Source organism: Vanessa cardui, chromosome 8 (assembly GCF_905220365.1).
Source record: "Vanessa cardui chromosome 8, ilVanCard2.1, whole genome shotgun sequence".
Taxonomy (NCBI): domain Eukaryota; kingdom Metazoa; phylum Arthropoda; class Insecta; order Lepidoptera; family Nymphalidae; genus Vanessa; species Vanessa cardui.
Window position 1 is genome coordinate 7462428 of NC_061130.1, and position 20381 is coordinate 7482808.

The 20381-nt window shown below is 32.2% G+C and overlaps 1 protein-coding gene across 15 annotated transcripts in view; it reads left to right on the plus strand.

Moving 5' to 3' along the window:
- Positions 1-20381, plus strand: part of LOC124532110 (disks large 1 tumor suppressor protein) — a 29847-nt gene that overhangs the window by 3088 nt on the left and 6378 nt on the right. For 2 of the 15 annotated variants that reach the window (XM_047106794.1, XM_047106798.1), the window contains exons 3-16: positions 7417-7532; positions 9228-9332; positions 9926-9979; positions 11788-11817; positions 12795-13025; positions 13273-13353; positions 13424-13675; positions 13753-13894; positions 14231-14541; positions 16240-16373; positions 16853-16972; positions 17515-17638; positions 17926-18034; positions 19491-19532. In XM_047106794.1, coding sequence (XP_046962750.1) covers positions 7417-7532; positions 9228-9332; positions 9926-9979; positions 11788-11817; positions 12795-13025; positions 13273-13353; positions 13424-13675; positions 13753-13894; positions 14231-14541; positions 16240-16373; positions 16853-16972; positions 17515-17638; positions 17926-18034; positions 19491-19532 — 1851 coding nt within the window. Of the gene's footprint in view, positions 1-7416; positions 7533-9227; positions 9333-9925; positions 9980-10362; positions 10647-10704; positions 10724-11140; positions 11361-11787; positions 11818-12794; positions 13026-13272; positions 13354-13423; positions 13676-13752; positions 13895-14230; positions 14542-16239; positions 16374-16852; positions 16973-17514; positions 17639-17925; positions 18035-19490; positions 19533-20381 lie in introns of those variants that run through there. The other 13 variants (XM_047106800.1, XM_047106808.1, XM_047106796.1 and 10 more) reach the window with 12 other exon arrangements.

Genomic DNA, 20381 nt, shown 5'->3' on the forward strand with positions numbered 1-20381 from the left:
TGTGAACCAAATAATTTAGATTATAGAATATTTGAAAAAAATATAATTATTTAATATAAGTCTGCATAGATCAAGTAATAATTCATATTCCCTTATATGTCATCTATTGGATATCAGTAGAGTCAAACGTTAAATATCCGATTCATGCTCCTAGTGGCGCGATATCAAGCAACAATATTAATAAACCGAAATAGTGTTATAATCTTGAACTAAATAGTATTGTCGTGTTACTAGGCTGCTATAAATATATATTAGCAGGCGCGTGACCGCAACTCACGTCAATATCGGTCTTGAGTCCGACCACGACACTGCCATTGTTTTCCGTAGTATATTTAGACAGTTGTAATGAGCACCACGAACGTTAATTATAGTATCCATCCTTAAATTATTATTGCATAATATTTTTAATTAGACAATATTTTGTTTTATTCTTATTTTTTTGCTTTTAAATACACAATCATTAGTGTCAAGTGCGTTACTACATTATCATCGCTCATAACTTATTCGTTTGGTGTCGACGCGGTAATTATGTAAATTGCATAAATAAATATATTTGGAAGACAAATTCTACTGTCTGGAAAACTGTCTGTGTGACGTCTTGGGAAAGCTCTTTGCTAATGGATTTCGCTACCATGCAGGTTGAGTCACGTGATAGAAATGATCCCCAAAAATGGCGTTTACCTGCGTCTAAATATGGCTGTTGAATCGATAACTTTTATTTAAAAATAAAATCGCCAGATGTAAATATTATCTGTGCAAGTTATTATTATGTTATAATTTGAAATTATTAATTGCGTAATAAGTAGATGGTATCGAGCTACTACATATTATAAATTCGATGATGATTAAAAGTAACTTGAGTTAATGGTGCTGATCATGTTATTTATACTAAAATTCATCAATTTTGATCTGAAAAAGTACCTTCGATTTACTATTAAATGTTTAAAGTGCTTTTAGTGCGTAAATATTAAAGATTAACAATCGAATTCTGCACATGTCGACATTTTCTTATGCATAACCGAGATGATTTAGGTTCCCCATATTCGATATCACGGAAAAATTATAAACGACTTTTTTATTAAATTAATATTATAAGTAATTTGAAGCACTGATTTTCAGTGTTACTATTATTATTTTTATATTTATTGGTATTAAAAATTAAACTTCTATCATCAAACAAAAGAAAGACAGGCTGGATTTTGTAATTATTTAAGTAATTTTAATATTGTTTTAATTAGTTTATAACTTTTGGGTATAATTATAAAAAAAGTTTGAAGACCATCATTTCAAATAAGTTATAATTTAATAGAATCTGTACATAAACGGGTAATCGAATAATAGGTATTATTTTAATCCAAAATAACGTCTATAAATATCCTTAATGGATGCGAAAGTGTGTTTATTCGTTTGCTTCGCCTTTATGTTTTAACTTCTCAGAATCGAAATCATCAAATTTTGGGTCTAAATCAGACGCAGGGTAGTCGCGAGCTACAGACAATACAAATTTTTTCAATTCTTTGGAGTGATAGTTCGATAACATTTTTTCATAAAGTTGTCATATTAGAAAAAAAAATAGAATTACAGTACCAAAACGACAAGCTTATAACAGTATATTTGATTAAATAATTATTAAAATGTACGTTAAACATTCACTAAATTATGGTTCGTATCATGTACGTGTTGAGATAATAATATAAGTGTAGTAATAAGGTTGGTATATTGGATTAACCTTGTTAAGTTGCTTGTGCGCAACAAGACTTACATTTAGTTGCAGTCATTCATTTCTATATCTATATTACATTAAATATAGAGTATTATAGAGTATATTGTTTGTAATTTACTAAATTTCATATGTACTTAGCTATTGTTTAAGCTTCTAGGTCACATTAATATTATCAACGTGGATTAATTAATTATTATTTATAGCTACGACCTTCTACTTGCGGTTTTGTTAAGTGAAATTAATTAGCTCATAGAAACAATATCATGATCATTGATGCTACCGCCGTTAATCCGAGTGGTCCACGATTATGTCATAAGAGCCGAAATGGCCCGATGGATTTAACCAATAGAACCTAACAACAACAACAGCCTGTGTTTCCCACTGCTGGGTTAAGGCCTCATCTCCCTTAGAGGAGAAGGGGACATATTCCAGAACGCTGTTGATTGGTGGAATGCACATATGGTAGAATTTCTTTGAAATTAGACTCATGCAGGTTTCCTCACGATGTTTTACTTCACCGTCAAGCACGAGATGAACTATAAACATAAATTAAGCACATATATATTCAGTGGTGCTTGCCTGGGTCTGAACCCGCGATCATCGGTTAAGATGCACTAATTCTAACCACTGGGTCATCTCGGCTCTCATAGATCCTAAACGACAGATGTAAGTTCTAGTCTCTTTATTCTCGCACAGTTAAGTCGTCAAACGTTATACCTAGCATTACGTGGGCAGTTACTTAACAGACTTTATATAGGTCTGTTACAGTTAGTTGATAGTACATAAATCTTCTGTGTATAAATGTAATTTTTTATAAATATAAAAAATTGGCAACATTCAATACAAGTACCTATCCATCATTCCAATAATTTGTGAACAAAAATTTTAATTATAAACATTACTCGTTAGGTTTGAGGAAGCCCGCCTAGGTAGGTAATAGGTACATAATAAATAGGTATTAATTTGATAGTATTGTTATGTTCTGACCTATAGGGCGAATAAGCCATAGGCATAGACAGAACAAGCACAAGAGACATAAGTCAAAGGAAGCAATGATTAACAATTCTTACAGCACCAAGGTATATGGGTAGCTATTATCAGATGACCCATTCGCATGACTATATTATTATACAAATATGCACACTTCAGACCATACCTACTAAATGAACTAAATAAGTATCAAACCTAGCAAATATTATATGAAATTACTTTAATCTAATTAGAACACCCAAGCGTTAATTTATATTTAACTAAAATATAATTAATGGAAAGGTGAAAGGCTTAGTTCAGATTTATATAAAACTTTAGAAACACGTTAATAAAGTGACACGAAGGAATCACGTACACTCTCTTCGCCTTTCTTTAGTCTGATCTATTTAATATTACTTTATGAATTAGGTAAACTAACAGCAATGCTGGGTAAATGTCCTCTTAAATACTAAATTTGAAGTTATTAAGTTATTCAATCTGACTGCTACAAAACTTGTAGTTTACTGACTGTATTCTTACCTGTATTAAATGGATTATAAAAAAAAATTAAACATGAACAATCTGTTCTTACACGAATATGAATCTCGATATTTGTTAGGAGATTTATTTTATTTATTTAATTTTAGAATTAATAGATATATAACTTTTTCCTTTGAATTATTTTTGATTGATAAATCAAATTTTGATTGATAAAAGTAATAATACAGACATGACAAGACTTATAGCAGTTAACATTAAAAGAACAATCATTTTTGTAGAAAATCTTTAAACTGTTTAACAAAAACTTGAAATTCATGTTCGCATACCGTATAATCGTTAATGTGCTCAGTTTGACCTACTTATAAAGATATAGGTCATAACTCAAACTCGCTGCCTACCTCCAACACTACTTCACTATCAGCGTGCTGACGAAGCTGCACAGCTAGGACTGTTGAAACGATTTTTAATTGAAATTTTAAATAACGCAACCATTCAGGCGATAAATGGAACGTTAACTATGTAACTGTGTACTTTGTTGTAGCGATGATCCACGATGATCTTAAATTTTTTTTCTGAATTTACAAATGACCAACGATATATTTTTAAAAAATGCTAATATTATTTTTTTTTGAAAAATTACTTTTATTGATCTATGTACGATTTATTTATTTTTTTTATTTTGTTATATAAATTGAAGTTAAAATCAGCCCGCTTAAATTAGAGTGTATAATAATTGATTATCCAATAAAATGCTCAGAGCCACGCTTACCTTAGGTAAGAAATTGTCTAGGTAGGAAAGTACCATCTAGAACCGATACCGACTTCATCGAACCAGTTTATATTATCATTAATAAATTATACTATTATCAACAACAGTATTTTAGGAAACAAAAACTACTTATACCTTTAAATTACACGGACGATACGTCGATCATTTATATTTAAGTGATATAATGAATGACTAAGAATTTCTTGATCCTGATTAGAGAGTGGATGGTATCCCGACTGTCTTGAATAATGTCATTTGTTTGATTTACAGGTAGGAATCTTTTTGATTAATTAATAACCGTTGAGGTACCTACTAATATTGTCTCTAAGAGTGTAAAATTGAAAGTCGATACTGCAGACTGATGTAACTAATTGTAAAGAATATGCTTAAAAGCTTTAATTTTCTGGTCATTCATTCAATTCAAAACCCTATACCTATTTATGAACACTATTTTATAGTAAACTGTTTACTCCAATTTTATTTTAATTCCGAAGGTTTTTTTTAATATGATAGTACCGAATTCATTCTCAGATTAGTGTTAGGTTTAAAATGATTATTTTTTATTTATATTGCGTACCTACTATTGTATATTTAAGTAAAGATAAATGCACCTAAATATATATTTTATAATCAATACTTTGGAAAAAAGCGAATGATACTGGCCTCATGAGTCATGACCCATATAACCCATTTTAACCATTTAGTAAAAATATATAAAAAGGGATCGGTAGCTAACCCGCATCTTTTGTAGGGTTCAATTATTCGATGAACCTTGCAAGGGAGATTCTATTTATAACATATTTATAACATTTGCAAAGACACGGGTATAGGGCATCAAAGGCTCAAAGAGGACATATCTGACCCTATCACTACAAGAAATGATAGAACTGTGGTACATAGTGCATATATCACTAGCATTCTACTCGAACCCTAACGCCATATAGGCATAAGCAATAGAATGTCACTAAGTAACGAGAGAACTCAACAAAAGTCACTGCGAAGAACCTTAATGTTTACATGGTACATGGTAAATTTTTAAAATAGATTATCAATACAACTTTCGTCTCTACTCTTTACTCATGTACGTGTGTATAATATATATTTCCCAAAGATAGCATTGCACATACCGAGAGCTCTGTTCATGATGTTGTAGAACAATCAACTATGACCTCTTTAACTCAAATAATTTCGGCATATCCAGTCTACAGTTCGAAAAATAATATTTCTTTAAAACCCGTCATCATGGCTTTGTTCTTATACAGAAGCCAGGTGACCTGAATGTCAAATATTATTAGGATTGGTTCAGTGCTTCATTGAGTCAACAGACAGTTACTTTTTAATTTGTAACATTAGTAAAAATATGATTATTTACAGTTGACAAAAAAATATTACGTAATATTGTCTTTGTAGGCAGCCTCCTCAGATATTTGTTGGCGAGCGTATGAATTAATTTGCATACTAACTGTTCAATTAAGGCAATATGAAAAATATTTTGTATAACTTTGCTTAACTATTTGCTGAGGAGAATGAGTCCAAACAACATGCCTCACGATCGATCCAACGCTTTGTGTTCGTGTTTGTTTGTAGCGATTGGCCGTTTTGGAAGTATATAAAACTTTGATATTACCAAATGTACCTATTTTAACGTCATTTATTTTTGTAACACATAGCTATATTCAATATACTTAATAATTTTGACATATTCGATACTATCCGAAACTGTAGCCGGCCCGCACCGTCAACATTGATTTTATCGACTAAGCACTATAAATAAAACATGTTACGATTTCGATTTATTATATTTAAAAAATCCTAATAAAAATATTCACCATATTATATGCCAAACATAAACGAAAATAAAAAAGAGGAAGATGCTTCATTGTTCTTATTGTAGAGTATTTCCAGATAAGGTCACTTCCGGCAAATAATTCTCGTTTTCGGATGTGAGAAAAAAATATTTATAAAATATTCAACAGCTATTCACATGATGAAATCTAAAAATATATGTTTTGTTGACAATAATAATTATCATTGTAATCATACATACGCAGACAGAACCCAAGCGACCTAAAAATTAATTCAATTCTGAAAACTCGATTGTTTCGGTACGCAATTTATAATAATTTTGTAGTTAAGTAAGAATATATTCAGCAATCCCGGAACAGAAATTACAGACATTATATAATAACATCGGCTCGCCTCAGTGAACGTAAAGTATCTACTTCTGTATTTTTTACAGACACTATATAACCTTCTTCCAGGACATAACCTACATATAAACGACTTCTATACGTTTCAAATATGTTTTCTATATAAATAATAATTTTTTTTGGTTATATTTTATAAAAAAAAAAAACAATTATACAGCTACATAGCATATAATTGTGCATTATGTTATAAACAATTTATAGGCTTAGGACATACGTCATTCATCGATTCGTCGCGTCTTTACTGTCTATGTTATGAACACACAGTTTAAGGCCTTTTGCTCATTTTCCTTTTACACTTGCGTATACTATAATACTATTAATTTTTATATGGTATGTTAGGCCTTCTGGCGTACTATAAAATATTACAGATAATACTTATCAAAGTCATCAAAATTTAGATTATTTTAAAATATAATTAATATATTTCATTTATTTTTGTTACTGTATGGGATTGTCTATAGTGTAAAGAAAATAAAAGTATCACACCGTTAATGGAAAAGCTAATATACGTATATTAATAAACCCTCTATAGTTGTGTTTGTCATCGATCGGCTACTTAGAACACGCGATATAGGTTGTCATAGAAAGCGAGATCACACAATAAATCTAGCGATTCGTTGACAATGAAATTGTTGAAATTTCTACGAAGTATTTTTACATTTCAATTACTTTAATATATAACAGAAATGTTACTTAAATTTAAAATAAATATAGGCCGTTGAGAATACTAGATTCAATATCATACATAAATATTACACAACAACAAAATAAAACTTTGAACCTGTAAAGCAATTCATATAACCTCTCCTATAAAGACCAATAACCTATTGTTTTTAACGATATACGCTTATATGTACACTCCTATTTTTGGATTTTTATTAAAAAATGTACTACAACAACAGTACACACGTGCAATGTTTTCCCGTGAATTTAAAATTCTCGCTAAAAACGAACCGCATTTGCCACGCTGCAATGCAATTTTTCCTGTAAACCATAGTCTGGTAGAAATTTAGAATTTTTAAAGGCTGGAATTTTTTTAGTTTATTTATTATTATTTTTTAGTTTTTTTTATCGCTCTTATCTTAAATTAAGAACTTAATCTTGATTTATTTATATAAAAGAAGATAAAGTTTGAGAAATAAAACTACGAAGGGTATTCTAATTTGATTTCGATTTGTTTGAACGTTCGATTTCGAGTGTTTGGCTTGTAACTTTTTTACTAACTTGCTATTTCTTGCCTACAGATATTCAAGAATTTTACGAATTAACCCTTCTCGATGATACGAAATCTATTCAACAGAAAACTGTTGAAACAATTCGTATAGCAAACAAGTGGGAGTCTGATGGTGTCCGGGGTGAAGTGAGTATCTTATTATGATAATTCTTTAATGTATACATGACTAACTAATCATTATTTTTTTTATATAAAAATTAAAATCCCGCTGCATCTTAATTTATTCTATGAGTACTCTTGAAGGTGCAAAGAATTTTTTTTAATAACATGACTACAGATAAATGGACTAAAAACATACCTTATATATGTACGTACTTGCTTAAAAAATGTTTAAGAGGTTAAACTAAATGTCCTCCAATTAATGGACTATTATTAGATAATATATGCCTAATGTGTCGAACACTTTGTGACAAACATAACCATAATTTTAATATGATATTATATAATTTTTGATAGAATAAATTTAAAGTGCAAAATAGTTATTTATTACAAGATTCAAGAAAAAGTTCCACATAATGTGGGCAAAGGATTTTAAATATGAATAGTATGAAAAACTACGTTATTTGTTAAATAAAATATAAAAACCTTCTTTAACATATTTCTATCTCTGGTCATGTATTTTCATCTTATCGTTGGATCAAATTTATTTTGAATTTCGTATCAAAATAATAGCACGTGCTTTGGTAATACTTAAATTGTTATAAACACTAAGCAGTCCAGAAATTGATCCAATACTGGTACTGAAATAATTTATACTTTCTTCGACCCTACAAAGCTTGTTATATACTAAATAATTCAGACTAAGTTTAATTGCTTAAATAACATAATTGAATTGCGAAATATTGTATATTTTAATTAAATGTAATAAATTGTAGTATTTTCCCAGTGTTTATCAATAATCTACTTTTATTTTAAAATAATATACTAGTAAGCCAGTGAGGTGAAGCTGAAGTATCCATAGTTGAAATGAGAATGTCGTAAATTGAGTAGAAATTTTATCGTACTGATATGCAAAACTGTATATGATCAATAGGTACAAAGAACATGTCTACCACCTTGTGTTTCTACTTACATTTAAATCTTCTCGGCACATTTATGATATCTTTGTTGATTGTAGAAATCATAAGCTGTTTTTTTTTAAATTACAGCTATAGGTGTGTTTATACGATATATGTACATCTAACGATTACAGAAAAAAATACGTATATTATTCATTCATTGTAGTTGTACAAGGTTGTACAAAATATTTTTAAAATAAATTTAAAAATATTTTGCTGTTCTTAAGCAATTAGTTAAGTTGATCGATGTAACAGATGGTAGATATTATGCTGATGTATCGAAATTCTTGGCCGTGCTGAAGCAAAGCGATTTAATGAATAGTAAATTTATTGAACTGAAATTCCAATTTTTCTTTTCAATTAATAAAACAATAATTACTTTGCAAAATAAGGCTTTTTGAAGTTTCTATATAATCTCTATTTAAATTCTGCTTCATGTTCATCAATGTTTAGTATTTTTTCATTACAATAATTATGCACAGCCCTTTTTTTAATAGATCAGTTAAGATTAGATTTTTACATATTACGAACCACGCGAATTTATATAAAAAAAACTACATATACTTTAATGATGTAGATCTTTCTAACACTTTTAGACATTTTTTAACCAACTTCAACAAAGAATAAGCTTTTCAATACGACAGTTTTATTTATATAAACCTTGGTATCTATGTAGCGATTAGACCTGACTTTTAATTATCGTTGTATATTATAGTAGGATATATATGTATTGAAACATTTTTATACGTAAATATTTTTCCAGGCACAATCAGTGGATAATGATTACAGATCAGTTTCGAATGCTTTTCTACAGGATAACAATAGAAAATCGGACAATCGCAATGTCGACACACCAGATTCAGCACGGGTAAATCACTCATTCCAATATATTAAATATAGCGCTTAAAGTTTTTGTTTTTCGCTTTAAGTTTTGTAAAATTGATCCCTTACCTCGGATAGCACATTAAGCCGTTGGTACTGTCCTTGAACTCTTACTGCTTGTATTGGATTTGCCTTCCTATCGGATTATAAGAGGGCAGGAATTGAGAGCGCACCTGTGTTGGCACACATATAACTCATAAGCACTATAATACGCCCAGCTTTACTCTTGAGAATGGCCATCGTAGACGAAATCGATAGCGGAACAATATACAAATTATATTTGTTACTTGTTATATAAATACATATTCGAATAATAAAGAAAACATTTATAACATTAATTCGTAATACACAAAAATTATAATATACATTTATACAATCAGTAAACATTAATGCATTATGATTGATACAATAACAAGCAACATTAATCTCCGCTCATGACAGAGATGTTGATTAAATATACGTACTGTAAGGTCATCTTCACTGCTTAGGCTTTAATTTATGTACTTCATTTTGCAAATGTTATAATGATTATATATCATTACGGCGATCCTAAAGTCACTGAAAGAAATAAATTTTCAGGTCGGAGCAATTCCTTCCATTATATCACCAAGAGGAGACGCAGAAGAAAAGAAGGTAAATCGTAATTTTTTTTTCTTTTATTTAAAGACTAAGTTATTTGGCTGCTGCTGTAAATGTATGAAACTTTTATTTATTTAAAAATAAAAATATCCCATCCGCAAAAAATATAAAACAACTTCTTATCTCTGCTTACAATAATAAAAAAAATATTTTGTAATTGTTATGAATAATGATTATTCTTTTAGTTAAATAAGTAGAGATGGCAGGTGACAAAAAATAAACTCTGGAGACATGTTATTAAAATTATTCATATTTGTTTTCGTCTAAACAACAAATACCTAACGCCATCTTTCGGAAAACCTCTGAAATTCGAGGTGTTTACCGATACCGTTTTGTTTTTTTTTCTTCTTTTTGATGACGTGACGTCTCCGAAGGTAGGTACCCGAACGCTATACAACAAGTGGTCGGTAATGGCGGATAGTTGGTGTTTCGCGTTTCGTAGTACTATTTATAACCTAAAATATAGTACAAGTTTTCAGCGATATGTACGCTAACGTTTCATGGTTGTGTGGATTTGTGCTGTTAAACTTCACAATTGTGCCAATGACTTACGAACGATACATCGACTAAAAGAAAACTTCATATAAATGATTATCAAGTGAAATGATATTGCACATAAAATTTTGACATTCACACTGCTGTTATTTCGTATTCGTCGCAAGTAAGGCCATATAATATACACTAATCTATTTTTAAACGTTTAGTAATTTACTATTTGGGAACGTTTTCAAACTTTTGGTGAGACTAATGAAACTTCTGAAATAGTTTTGCTTGTAACAATTCGCTACGTTACTCGCTAAACGATTTATTTATCTTCTAAATAAAACCAAATGTCTATATTGCACGTTAAATAACGTAACACGGACATTCTAATTAAAGTTCATCGCTTTGACATTCATACCATCCTATCATTGAACACAAGTTGGTAACACCCAATTAACTACATACGCATACATTCTAATAAAATCCGCTATCTGAAAAGGGCTCGGTTCGAAAATAATTCTTTAGATAAGGACTGGTTTAATTTTAAATTAAGCTAACATGATAATCAGCTTATACTGTGGGACAACATGCAATCATAAATCTAGGTTGCGTTTTTTAAAAGTGGCGATACACATAAAAATGTTTTTGGTGCAAGCTAGAAGTGGGTTCTAGGTAGAGAATGGTGCATGCAGGAGCGCAGCCAGTAAGGTGCTGACAGCAGGCACAAGTGTGTAACTAACATGCATGCTCTGTACATAGTATAGAACCGAAAACAAGTACCAGAGGGCTATGCACACTTGGTTAACAAAATGACTGAAAGACGGAAGAAAAAAACTCATAATGGATTTCTTCGGAAAGTCTCCTCCTTATTTAACCTTGATACGGTGAGTAGGTGAGTGCTACTACATAAAAGATAGATTGTTCTCAAGAGAGCAATGATAGATGTCTTACAAAATTAATGTACAATTTTTTTATTATTTGTAACAAAAACAGTACAGCTATAATAATTCTGACTGTTAAATTTTCTTTTGAAACCAATAAAATTTTGAAAATAAAATATAGAAATTTATAAATATTAGTTTCTTAGAAATTACATGCAGCAGCCATATAACACATTTTTTTTATCCATATAGATTATTTGTAAAGTATATTAAGGTTTTGTAGTAATACATGTTTGAAATAAAAAGTATACATAAAGTGTCTTGCTAATCCAATTAATTGTTTTCCGTGTTGAACTAATAAACTAAGTGTGTTCATATTACAATTGTAATTGTGAGAAGTCTAAGCTATTAACCAAAGTAATTGATTTTTTATTCCAGGTTCACGTCTCATCACCTGAAATGAAGCAGGTAAATATATTAATGACATTCCTGCTAACTTCAAAGTTCGATTATTATTCATCTTACTACACTTATTCTATTTATTTTAAATTATTAAATATTTTTCTTGTTTCTTAACATGTTTTATTATGGATATACAGTTTATATTAATGAATCTGAAAATATTATAAAATTTGGTCCTTTTTGATAACATTTTAATTAAAATAAGTAACCAAACATTTTATCCTAAATTAAATTATTGACCTATTGTGGTAAAATTATTATTAAGAAATTAAAGAATAAAATTCCACATTTTGTATACTGTAAAACCACAATCTGAGCATAATTAATATGTGGGTTCTGAGACAATATCTAGTAATCCTATGGCATTAAAAAAGTATAAACCTATATCAAAATTTGTTAAACATATAGACATAAAGTTAAATTTTTTAAAACTCTTATTAAATTGTCAATATATTATATATAAATTGACAAATGAACACATTTGAAAAGGAAAAAGTTGCTATGGATAAATTGAGTGATTGTTTGCTTAATGTATTAATTTACTATTTAATAAATATAATCATTTATTATTGTCTATATACAGTATTTGCGAAAATGCTTGGATTTGAACTCAAATTCTTGGCTAAGGTCTGCATGTTTGCAGTTACATAATAGATAAGTAATTTTATCACTTAGCGGTTTTAAAATTTTACAGATATACTAAGATATTTGGATGATAAAAATATACATGTTATAAAATATTTTATCAACAGTGACAGAGTAAAATGTAATGTCTAAACTAAACCTAAAACAATTGTCTTACAAGAAATGGGACGAAAATATATAATAGATACATAACTAATTTTAGTTCATACATTATCCATCAAGATATGCTAGAAAATATAATTCTCTCTGAATATATCCTGATAATTTAATGACATCAATAAATTTACAATTGCACTGTTAAAAAATGAAATCAAATTAAAAATGAATGCTGTTGAAAGTTGCAGATAAATGGAATAGAAGGTGGTTCGGAGCGCACTGTCGGCGATGACGGCTTTTTGTACTTAACTGTGGTTTTATCTCGCGCGGGCGGCGCTGGGCTCGGGTTCAGTATCGCCGGCGGCTCGGACAACCCTCACGTCGCCGACGACCCGCTCATCTACGTCACTAAACTCATACCCGGGGGCGCGGCCGCGGCTAGTCAGCTGCAAATAAACGATGCAATACTACAGGTAGCTCTATCCATAAAACTACAATTACAATATTCATATTGCAAGATGATTAAAATTATAATAACATGCACCATAGCATTCTCTGCTAGGTATACGACATACTCTGTACTTGTATTGTTATATATTTACATGTAATTATAATATCAACATTTTAGTTTAAAGTTTGTGTGTTGGTAGGTCTCAATTATCACATAAATTTCATTTATATTTTGATTAGCGATTTTAAAATGTGGTCTATTTCATTCAGGTTAACGACACATCAGTCGAGAATGTATCGCATGCTGAGGCAGTCGACGCGTTAAAAAAGGCAGGAAGCACAGTAAGACTGGTAAGCATCATAAATAATCATTATATAATCAACAATATTCCTATTTCTGAGACTTATGTCGTCATTGCAGAAAATAAGACGTCGGCAAACGGGAGAAAACACATTAAATGTTTCTCAAATATCAAACAAGGAGGAGGCTGTAGAGATAGAGTTGGTGAAGGGCGGTTCCGGGTTAGGCTTTAGCATAGCAGGCGGATTGGGCAATCAGCACATACCGGGTGACAATGGCATATACGTAACCAAGATCATGGCCGGAGGGGCCGCGCATCGCGATGGGCGTTTAAGGGTCGGAGACAAGCTGCTAATGGTGAAAAATACATCAGTAAGTAAAACAGAAGCTCCAATACATGAACTTCATCCTTAAAACGAGTAAGATATCATTTGAATACGTGTCTGCAGAAAGGCGACGTGAACCTCGACAACGTGACCCACGAGGACGCCGTGAGCGCCCTGAAGGCGTCGGGCGAGCGCGTGCTGCTCGTGCTCGTGCCCGGCCCGCGCCACGGACAGCCCTCGCCGCGCACCTCCAGGGCCAACACCCGTGAGTGCCGCTCATGACTCATTGCACCCAGCAGGAGTACCTTGCATCACTCGTTATTTACAAATGGTCACAAGTAGGCATAGATTACACATACATGCAGTACGTCAGACATAGCATCTTCGTCATTGATTGTGGATGGGGGTGACTACCCATCATTATGCGAATTATTAAAAATAGGAAATAGAATATTCAAGTTAGCAATACCCACATAAAGTAGACAAGCTATACAGGCTGCTACTTAAAAATGTCACACAAATACCGAGTACATAATTATCGGAGTCGATCTCGTATGACCGCACGTAGACAGTAGAACGAAAGAGAGTAACAGAGACGTAGCCATCCTCGCAGCGTCGAGCACGGCCAACTCGCTGCGGCGCGAGGACGCGCAGGACGGACCGGACGGGCCGGACGGGCCGGACGCGCCGGACGCCGAGGAGCCGCGCGTCGTGGAGCTGGAGAAGGGCCCGCAGGGGCTCGGCTTCAACATCGTGGGCGGGGAGGACGGGCACGGCATCTACGTGTCGTTCCTGCTGGCGGGCGGGCCGGCCGAGCGCTCGGCGCGGCTGCGGCGCGGCGACCGCCTGCTGGCCGTCAACGACGTGGACATCACGCACGCCACGCACGAGCAGGCCGCCAAGGCGCTCAAGGTGCGTACTGCTCTGGTCTTTTTTTTTATAGAATAGGGTGGCAAACGAGCAGGAGGCTCACCTGATGGAAAGTGACTACCACCGCCCATGGACATCTGCAACACCAGGGGGCTTGCAGGTGCGTTGCCGGCCTTTCTCACATCTATCATTCTCGGGTCTCAAGGTTCACATCTAGCCGCCGCGCGATTTGAATCCGGAACACGTTATTCTTTGTATGTACTAAACAACCATTGCACCTACGAGGCATTATATAATCAAAACTCTTGAAAAAAAATGTCCATGTTGTTTATTCGATTATATAAGAGGATGTTTGAATGAAACAAAATTAAAATGTACACACTAAAATTTAATGTAATTACAAAAATTAGGTAACACGATACGAAATCATAAATTATATAATCTAAAATAATTTAATTACATTGTTGTCTAGTCCAGTCAGAAACATGCGCAGCGTTCAATTGTTATACAATTAGGCTCTTCGTGTCCGTGAACGATGTGATTAAATCAAGCTATGAATACATACGCGATTGACAAACGGACGAGATAAAACGATTGGATTGCGTAACGGATCGTTTAAAAAACCCCATTAGTCACTGTATATTGTGCAGTGTATCTATATATGTACTACGTTTAATTAAAATTTGGCCTCAGCTCATATAGGAAGCCCATATAGAGAATATTAATAATAACACTACCATAATTATTATTATGCTACTATATTTTATATAGTAAGTACTATGTTTCATAATAATCGTTTCTAATAATTATGTTGTAATCATATTCTAATTTCAATATGTAGCTTATACTAAATACTCATAATTAGCTTTTTCGCGATTATTTCATTTATGAAATACTACCGGAGTACGCGGTTTTACCCGCACAAATTTTATAGCATAGTAGTTTATCTACTACAAATTAATCTCTTACCCATAAGTACAGATAGACTGCAGATACAGTATACAAAAATCCGCTGTTATCGCTACCTATGTATCTTTAAAATTATGCCACGGATTTTAATGCGGTTTTTATTTAATAGATAGAGTGGTTCCATAGCAAGGTTTTTGTATATAATACATATACAAAATAAGAAAAGAAACACTGATAATTTTAAAAGATTCGGATGTGAAGTCGTAAATCAACAAATTCTATAGTATTATTAGTATCAGTAATGCACCCGTGCGAAGACGGGGCGGGTCGCTAGTCATTAATATATGACTACCTAATAAGGTTAGTTATAACTAACCTAATAAGGTTAGTTTTATTAATTTTACCAGAGCGAGGCTGGGTTTTCATCTAGTATGCGGATACTAGATTAGTGGTAATAAAATTAAATTCGAAACGCCTTTCTTTCGAGAATCTCTCATGGATGTCATAGATTGTTCAAGATCTCGGCCAATGATATCGCGTCCATTCAATGTCAAAGATTATTTATCTTCGGGTTAGATAAAGTCACTGCTCCTGTGTGATTAGGTTGTTTATACCAAATACGTCGAAATTAAAACCGTAAAAAGTGATTGTAATCAATACTTATTTCTTAAAGTTCTAAACCTGATTACTAAAAATATTCTATTACTATATTAACAATATTATCTTTTCCACAGACTATAAACTCAAGTTATAGAAGTATACAGAATTGATAAGAAATGATAAAGCTGCCAAAGTAATTATCATAATGTGACATTATCTCATTTCTTACAGAGTACAGGGCAGAATGTAAAATTGACGGTAGTGTACAGGCCACAGGAATACAACAAATTTGAAGCTCGTATCAATGAATTGAAACAACATCATACACTACTAAGGACATCTCAAAAACGATCACTATATGTAAGGTAAAGTAAATAACAGTATATTATATATTGAATAAATTTAAATAATTTATTGAATTAAATTGTCACATGGAATTTGTAGAATTTTAATATATAATTATGAAAGTAATCTACAGTACAGACATTAAATTTATAGAAGCTACACAATTTGGCGTAAAGGCAAAGTAAAATTTATTTTAATTATTATAAATGTTTAAAAATAATGTAGATTTATTGCTACATACAACTTTAGCTTAGGTACATTCAAATAACCCAAGGCCATTGAGACGAGATAAATGCTGTTTTTGAGAAGCACTAAACGGGAAAAATAACCTGCCTTGATTAACTTTTTGGGATAGTTGTTTTGTAGATATGAAAACTAAAAAAATATGTACGCTCAATAATGTAACTTAAGTGATTTATAGATCAATGACGCTTTTGTATGAGAAAATAATTGTTTTATTATTGGCACTAAGAAAATTAAACTTTTTTTTTAATTTCAGAGCTCTTTTCGACTATGATCCCATTAGGGATGATGGGTTACCTTCTAGAGGCCTACCCTTCCGCTACGGTGATATCCTACATGTCACCAATGCCTCTGACGACGAGTGGTGGCAAGCGAGGTGAGTAACCCTTTTTATAGAAAATTATGGATGAACAATTATATTGGCAAACACTTAAGGCACGTCAAATACCAAACCTCCCTGGGAATCCATTTTGCTCGGGGTTTATTTCCATGCGGCCGTTAAAAAAATTGATGACTTTCAAAAGTATGCCACAAAAATATAACGCCTAGTCGACTCGTACTGAGTTTTTTGAGTTGGCATGGTACTCTGCTGACCACAAGATGGAACGGCCCTGGGGGAAAGAGAAGTGTTGGTAGACCAAGAAAACGGTGGGCTGATGATATCACCAATGTCACAGGGAGCGACTGGCTAACAGTAAGCAAGGACAGAGAGACGTGGAAAAAACTGGAGGAGGCCTTTACCCAAAAAGTTGTCCATATTTCACACAATGGAGACTAACCGCACTAACAATAAATTAAGAAAACCTACTAACAAACTACTAATTTCATTTGAAATGTTATATTGAAATATGGAATAAATGGCTTTATTATTATGGTAGTCTGCTGAAGTATAATAATAATAAGTGTCGCGGGTTGCAGGCGGCTGGACAGCACGGACCCGGAGGCGATCGGCATCATCCCGTCCAAGCGGCGCTGGGAGCGCAAGCAGCGCGCGCGCGACCGCCAGGTCAAGTTCCAGGGACAGGGCACGCCCGTCAGCACGGTAAGCGTCACGCTCTAATGACCTCATGTTATAGACTATACACTCTGAAACTGAAATCTTTTTAGTTTATTAATATGTTTAGTTACTGTTTATACTGATTTTCTCTCAATTATCACAAAAAATAATATTTTTTGCCTCAAAAGAGGGCAACTTTTGATTCACGCTTCAAAATCGATCATACTGAAAATGAATTTTTTCTTAGCAAAGGTGTTGAGGCTATTATGCAAATAATAATGAATATTAATTTTATCTACGTAACTGTAATAGTGTGAAATTATTAATTTCAGAGTCAGTCAACATTAGAGAGGAAAAAGAAAACATTATCGTTTAGCAGGAAATTCCCATTCATGAAGAGCCGAGAGGATGGCAAGTCTGAAGATGGCTCGGACCAAGAGCGTAAGTCTCTATTCGCTGTAACATTCGCTTTGTGTTCTCTAAGTTAATTATTTGTGCAAGTCAACTAAAAATTAATTGCCTTATTTTGCGCACTATTATTGCAGACAATTAATTGGTCTAGAAGGAACTCTGTCTACACACTATGGACTTTGCGTTTGTCGCTACAACAGATAATAAAACCCACAATATTATGTTCCTAGTGCGATACCGCTTTACGAATTTTTAAGCTTCCAATAATTGAATCAAGTTTGTGAGTTGCCTGAACTGAAAGTCCGGGCAGGGCATCGGAAATAGAGATTTTTTATAGGCGCCTAAGACTCTATAAATAGATAATGCGATTTGTTTAGATAGTTAAAAAAAATTAACATTGACATATTATAAACTATGTAGTACATAATAATAAAAATAACTCAAAAGAGTATATGACCAGAAACAATTTCAAGTTCTAGAGTTAATGTGTTTCACCCTCTTGTATTAACTTTAAACTTTGTTCATTAATGATGGAATATTTACTTATTATTTTAAAATGGCTGTATAATTATAATTTCGTACTTATTTGTAATCATTTCATACAACTCACACAGGTTACATGAAAACAATAAAATCAGTGTACTATTCATTGATTAATCATAATAATTTCATGTTTCATAAATTATCATTAAAAGAAAAAAAATTAACAAATTAATAATAATTAATCATATTATACTACAATGACATTTGATGTCTAAATTAGTCTTGTTAAGTTATTCTTAAGACGATGCAGACTTAATTACTGCGACTATAATCTTTATCCAGTTGTTCCAAATACAGCATCTATATGAATCTTAGTGAACATCTTACACTGGTAAGGATAATGCGATATGCAGCTCACTTTTTTCTGTGTTCTCTTTCACTCTTACACAAAACGCTTATATCCCTTTCACTCACTTATATCAACATGGAACTCACATAGGAATAATGCTAGTTGTATATTTTGAAAATTTTTATTCCACGACAGAAAAATTGACATTTATTCGTCTTATATACATAAAGGTTAAAAAAAATGTTAATACACAAAACATAATCTAATCAAAGTTGTCAAGAGGTAAAATTTCATTGAAATATAACAGTTATGCAGTCATAAGTCACTCCTAAACTGTTTTATATCTATTAAAGATATAGAGAATTGACTAAGCGTTTCTCATCTATGATTTAAGATATACTTTAATATTCTTTCAATAACTGCCTTGCACCAAGAATGCTCTGATATTGGTCATACTATCTTTGTCTTGTTTGTGCTTTGTGTCTTTCTAATGATATGGTATATTTGTGAGAACGTTACTCGGTCCATTCTCTATGTGATTGAGGTAATGACATAACTGAAATACACGAGTCTCTACTAAAGGATCGGAATCTTTCTCAGCTTCACCCTCACGGTGTGCGGAGTCATAAGTTGTAATATACGATTTTGTTACAGCTTTCATGCTTTGTTACACACAAGAGGACACTAACGCAGACGGTGAGTGCACAATATATCCTTCATTACTATCAATATTATTTTCGCTATTCCGCTGTTCGTATTTAGGTCATTATGCCCGTACGTTGTCTTATCGATCTCGAAATGGTTACAAGAAACAAACATACTGTTGTTGTTATTTTTTATAATTAGACATTAAGTCTCATAATATTACATAAGTTAAAGTTGTCTCTTGCATATTTAATAAATAATCATGAAGCCGAAACCTCAATAAATATATCGTATAAAATATTTGAAAAGGTTGCGACTCTTCATTAAGAGTGTCCGCGTTATAATCATCCAATACACATTTATCGCGAAATATTTAATTAATCTTTATTAAGATGTGAAAAAGGTGTGTAGCTAAAATTATGAATATAAGCCTACAACTGAATCCTTTGTTCCATAATTATAGCATTGTATAATGTTTATTGACTTTGATGAATGTAAACGCCCGATATCCCGACTAAAGGATACCAGATCGATAAGATTTCGACGATAGTGTACGCAACTTTTCATTCGGCTGCTAATGTTATCACTATAAAAATGTTTTAATTGGAGCTGTGTGCTTTTTCTAACCGTTAAAAATGACGCATTGTCTAAACATCTAAGTTCTTCTAAATATATTACGTAAATATTTTAAAATTTCCTTCCAACTTGGTAAAAGACAAGATCGTGCTCGGACTGTTTCGTTTGTAGGGTAATTATTATGCTGTATTGACACTGCAGATGAAATTATTCTTATATCGATCGTCGAATCGACGAACACAAATATATATGTTTTTGTACACCTACAAATCGTTGGAGTTAAATATCGATTATTTAGGTTGTATTTAGTGAATTTGTTTTCTA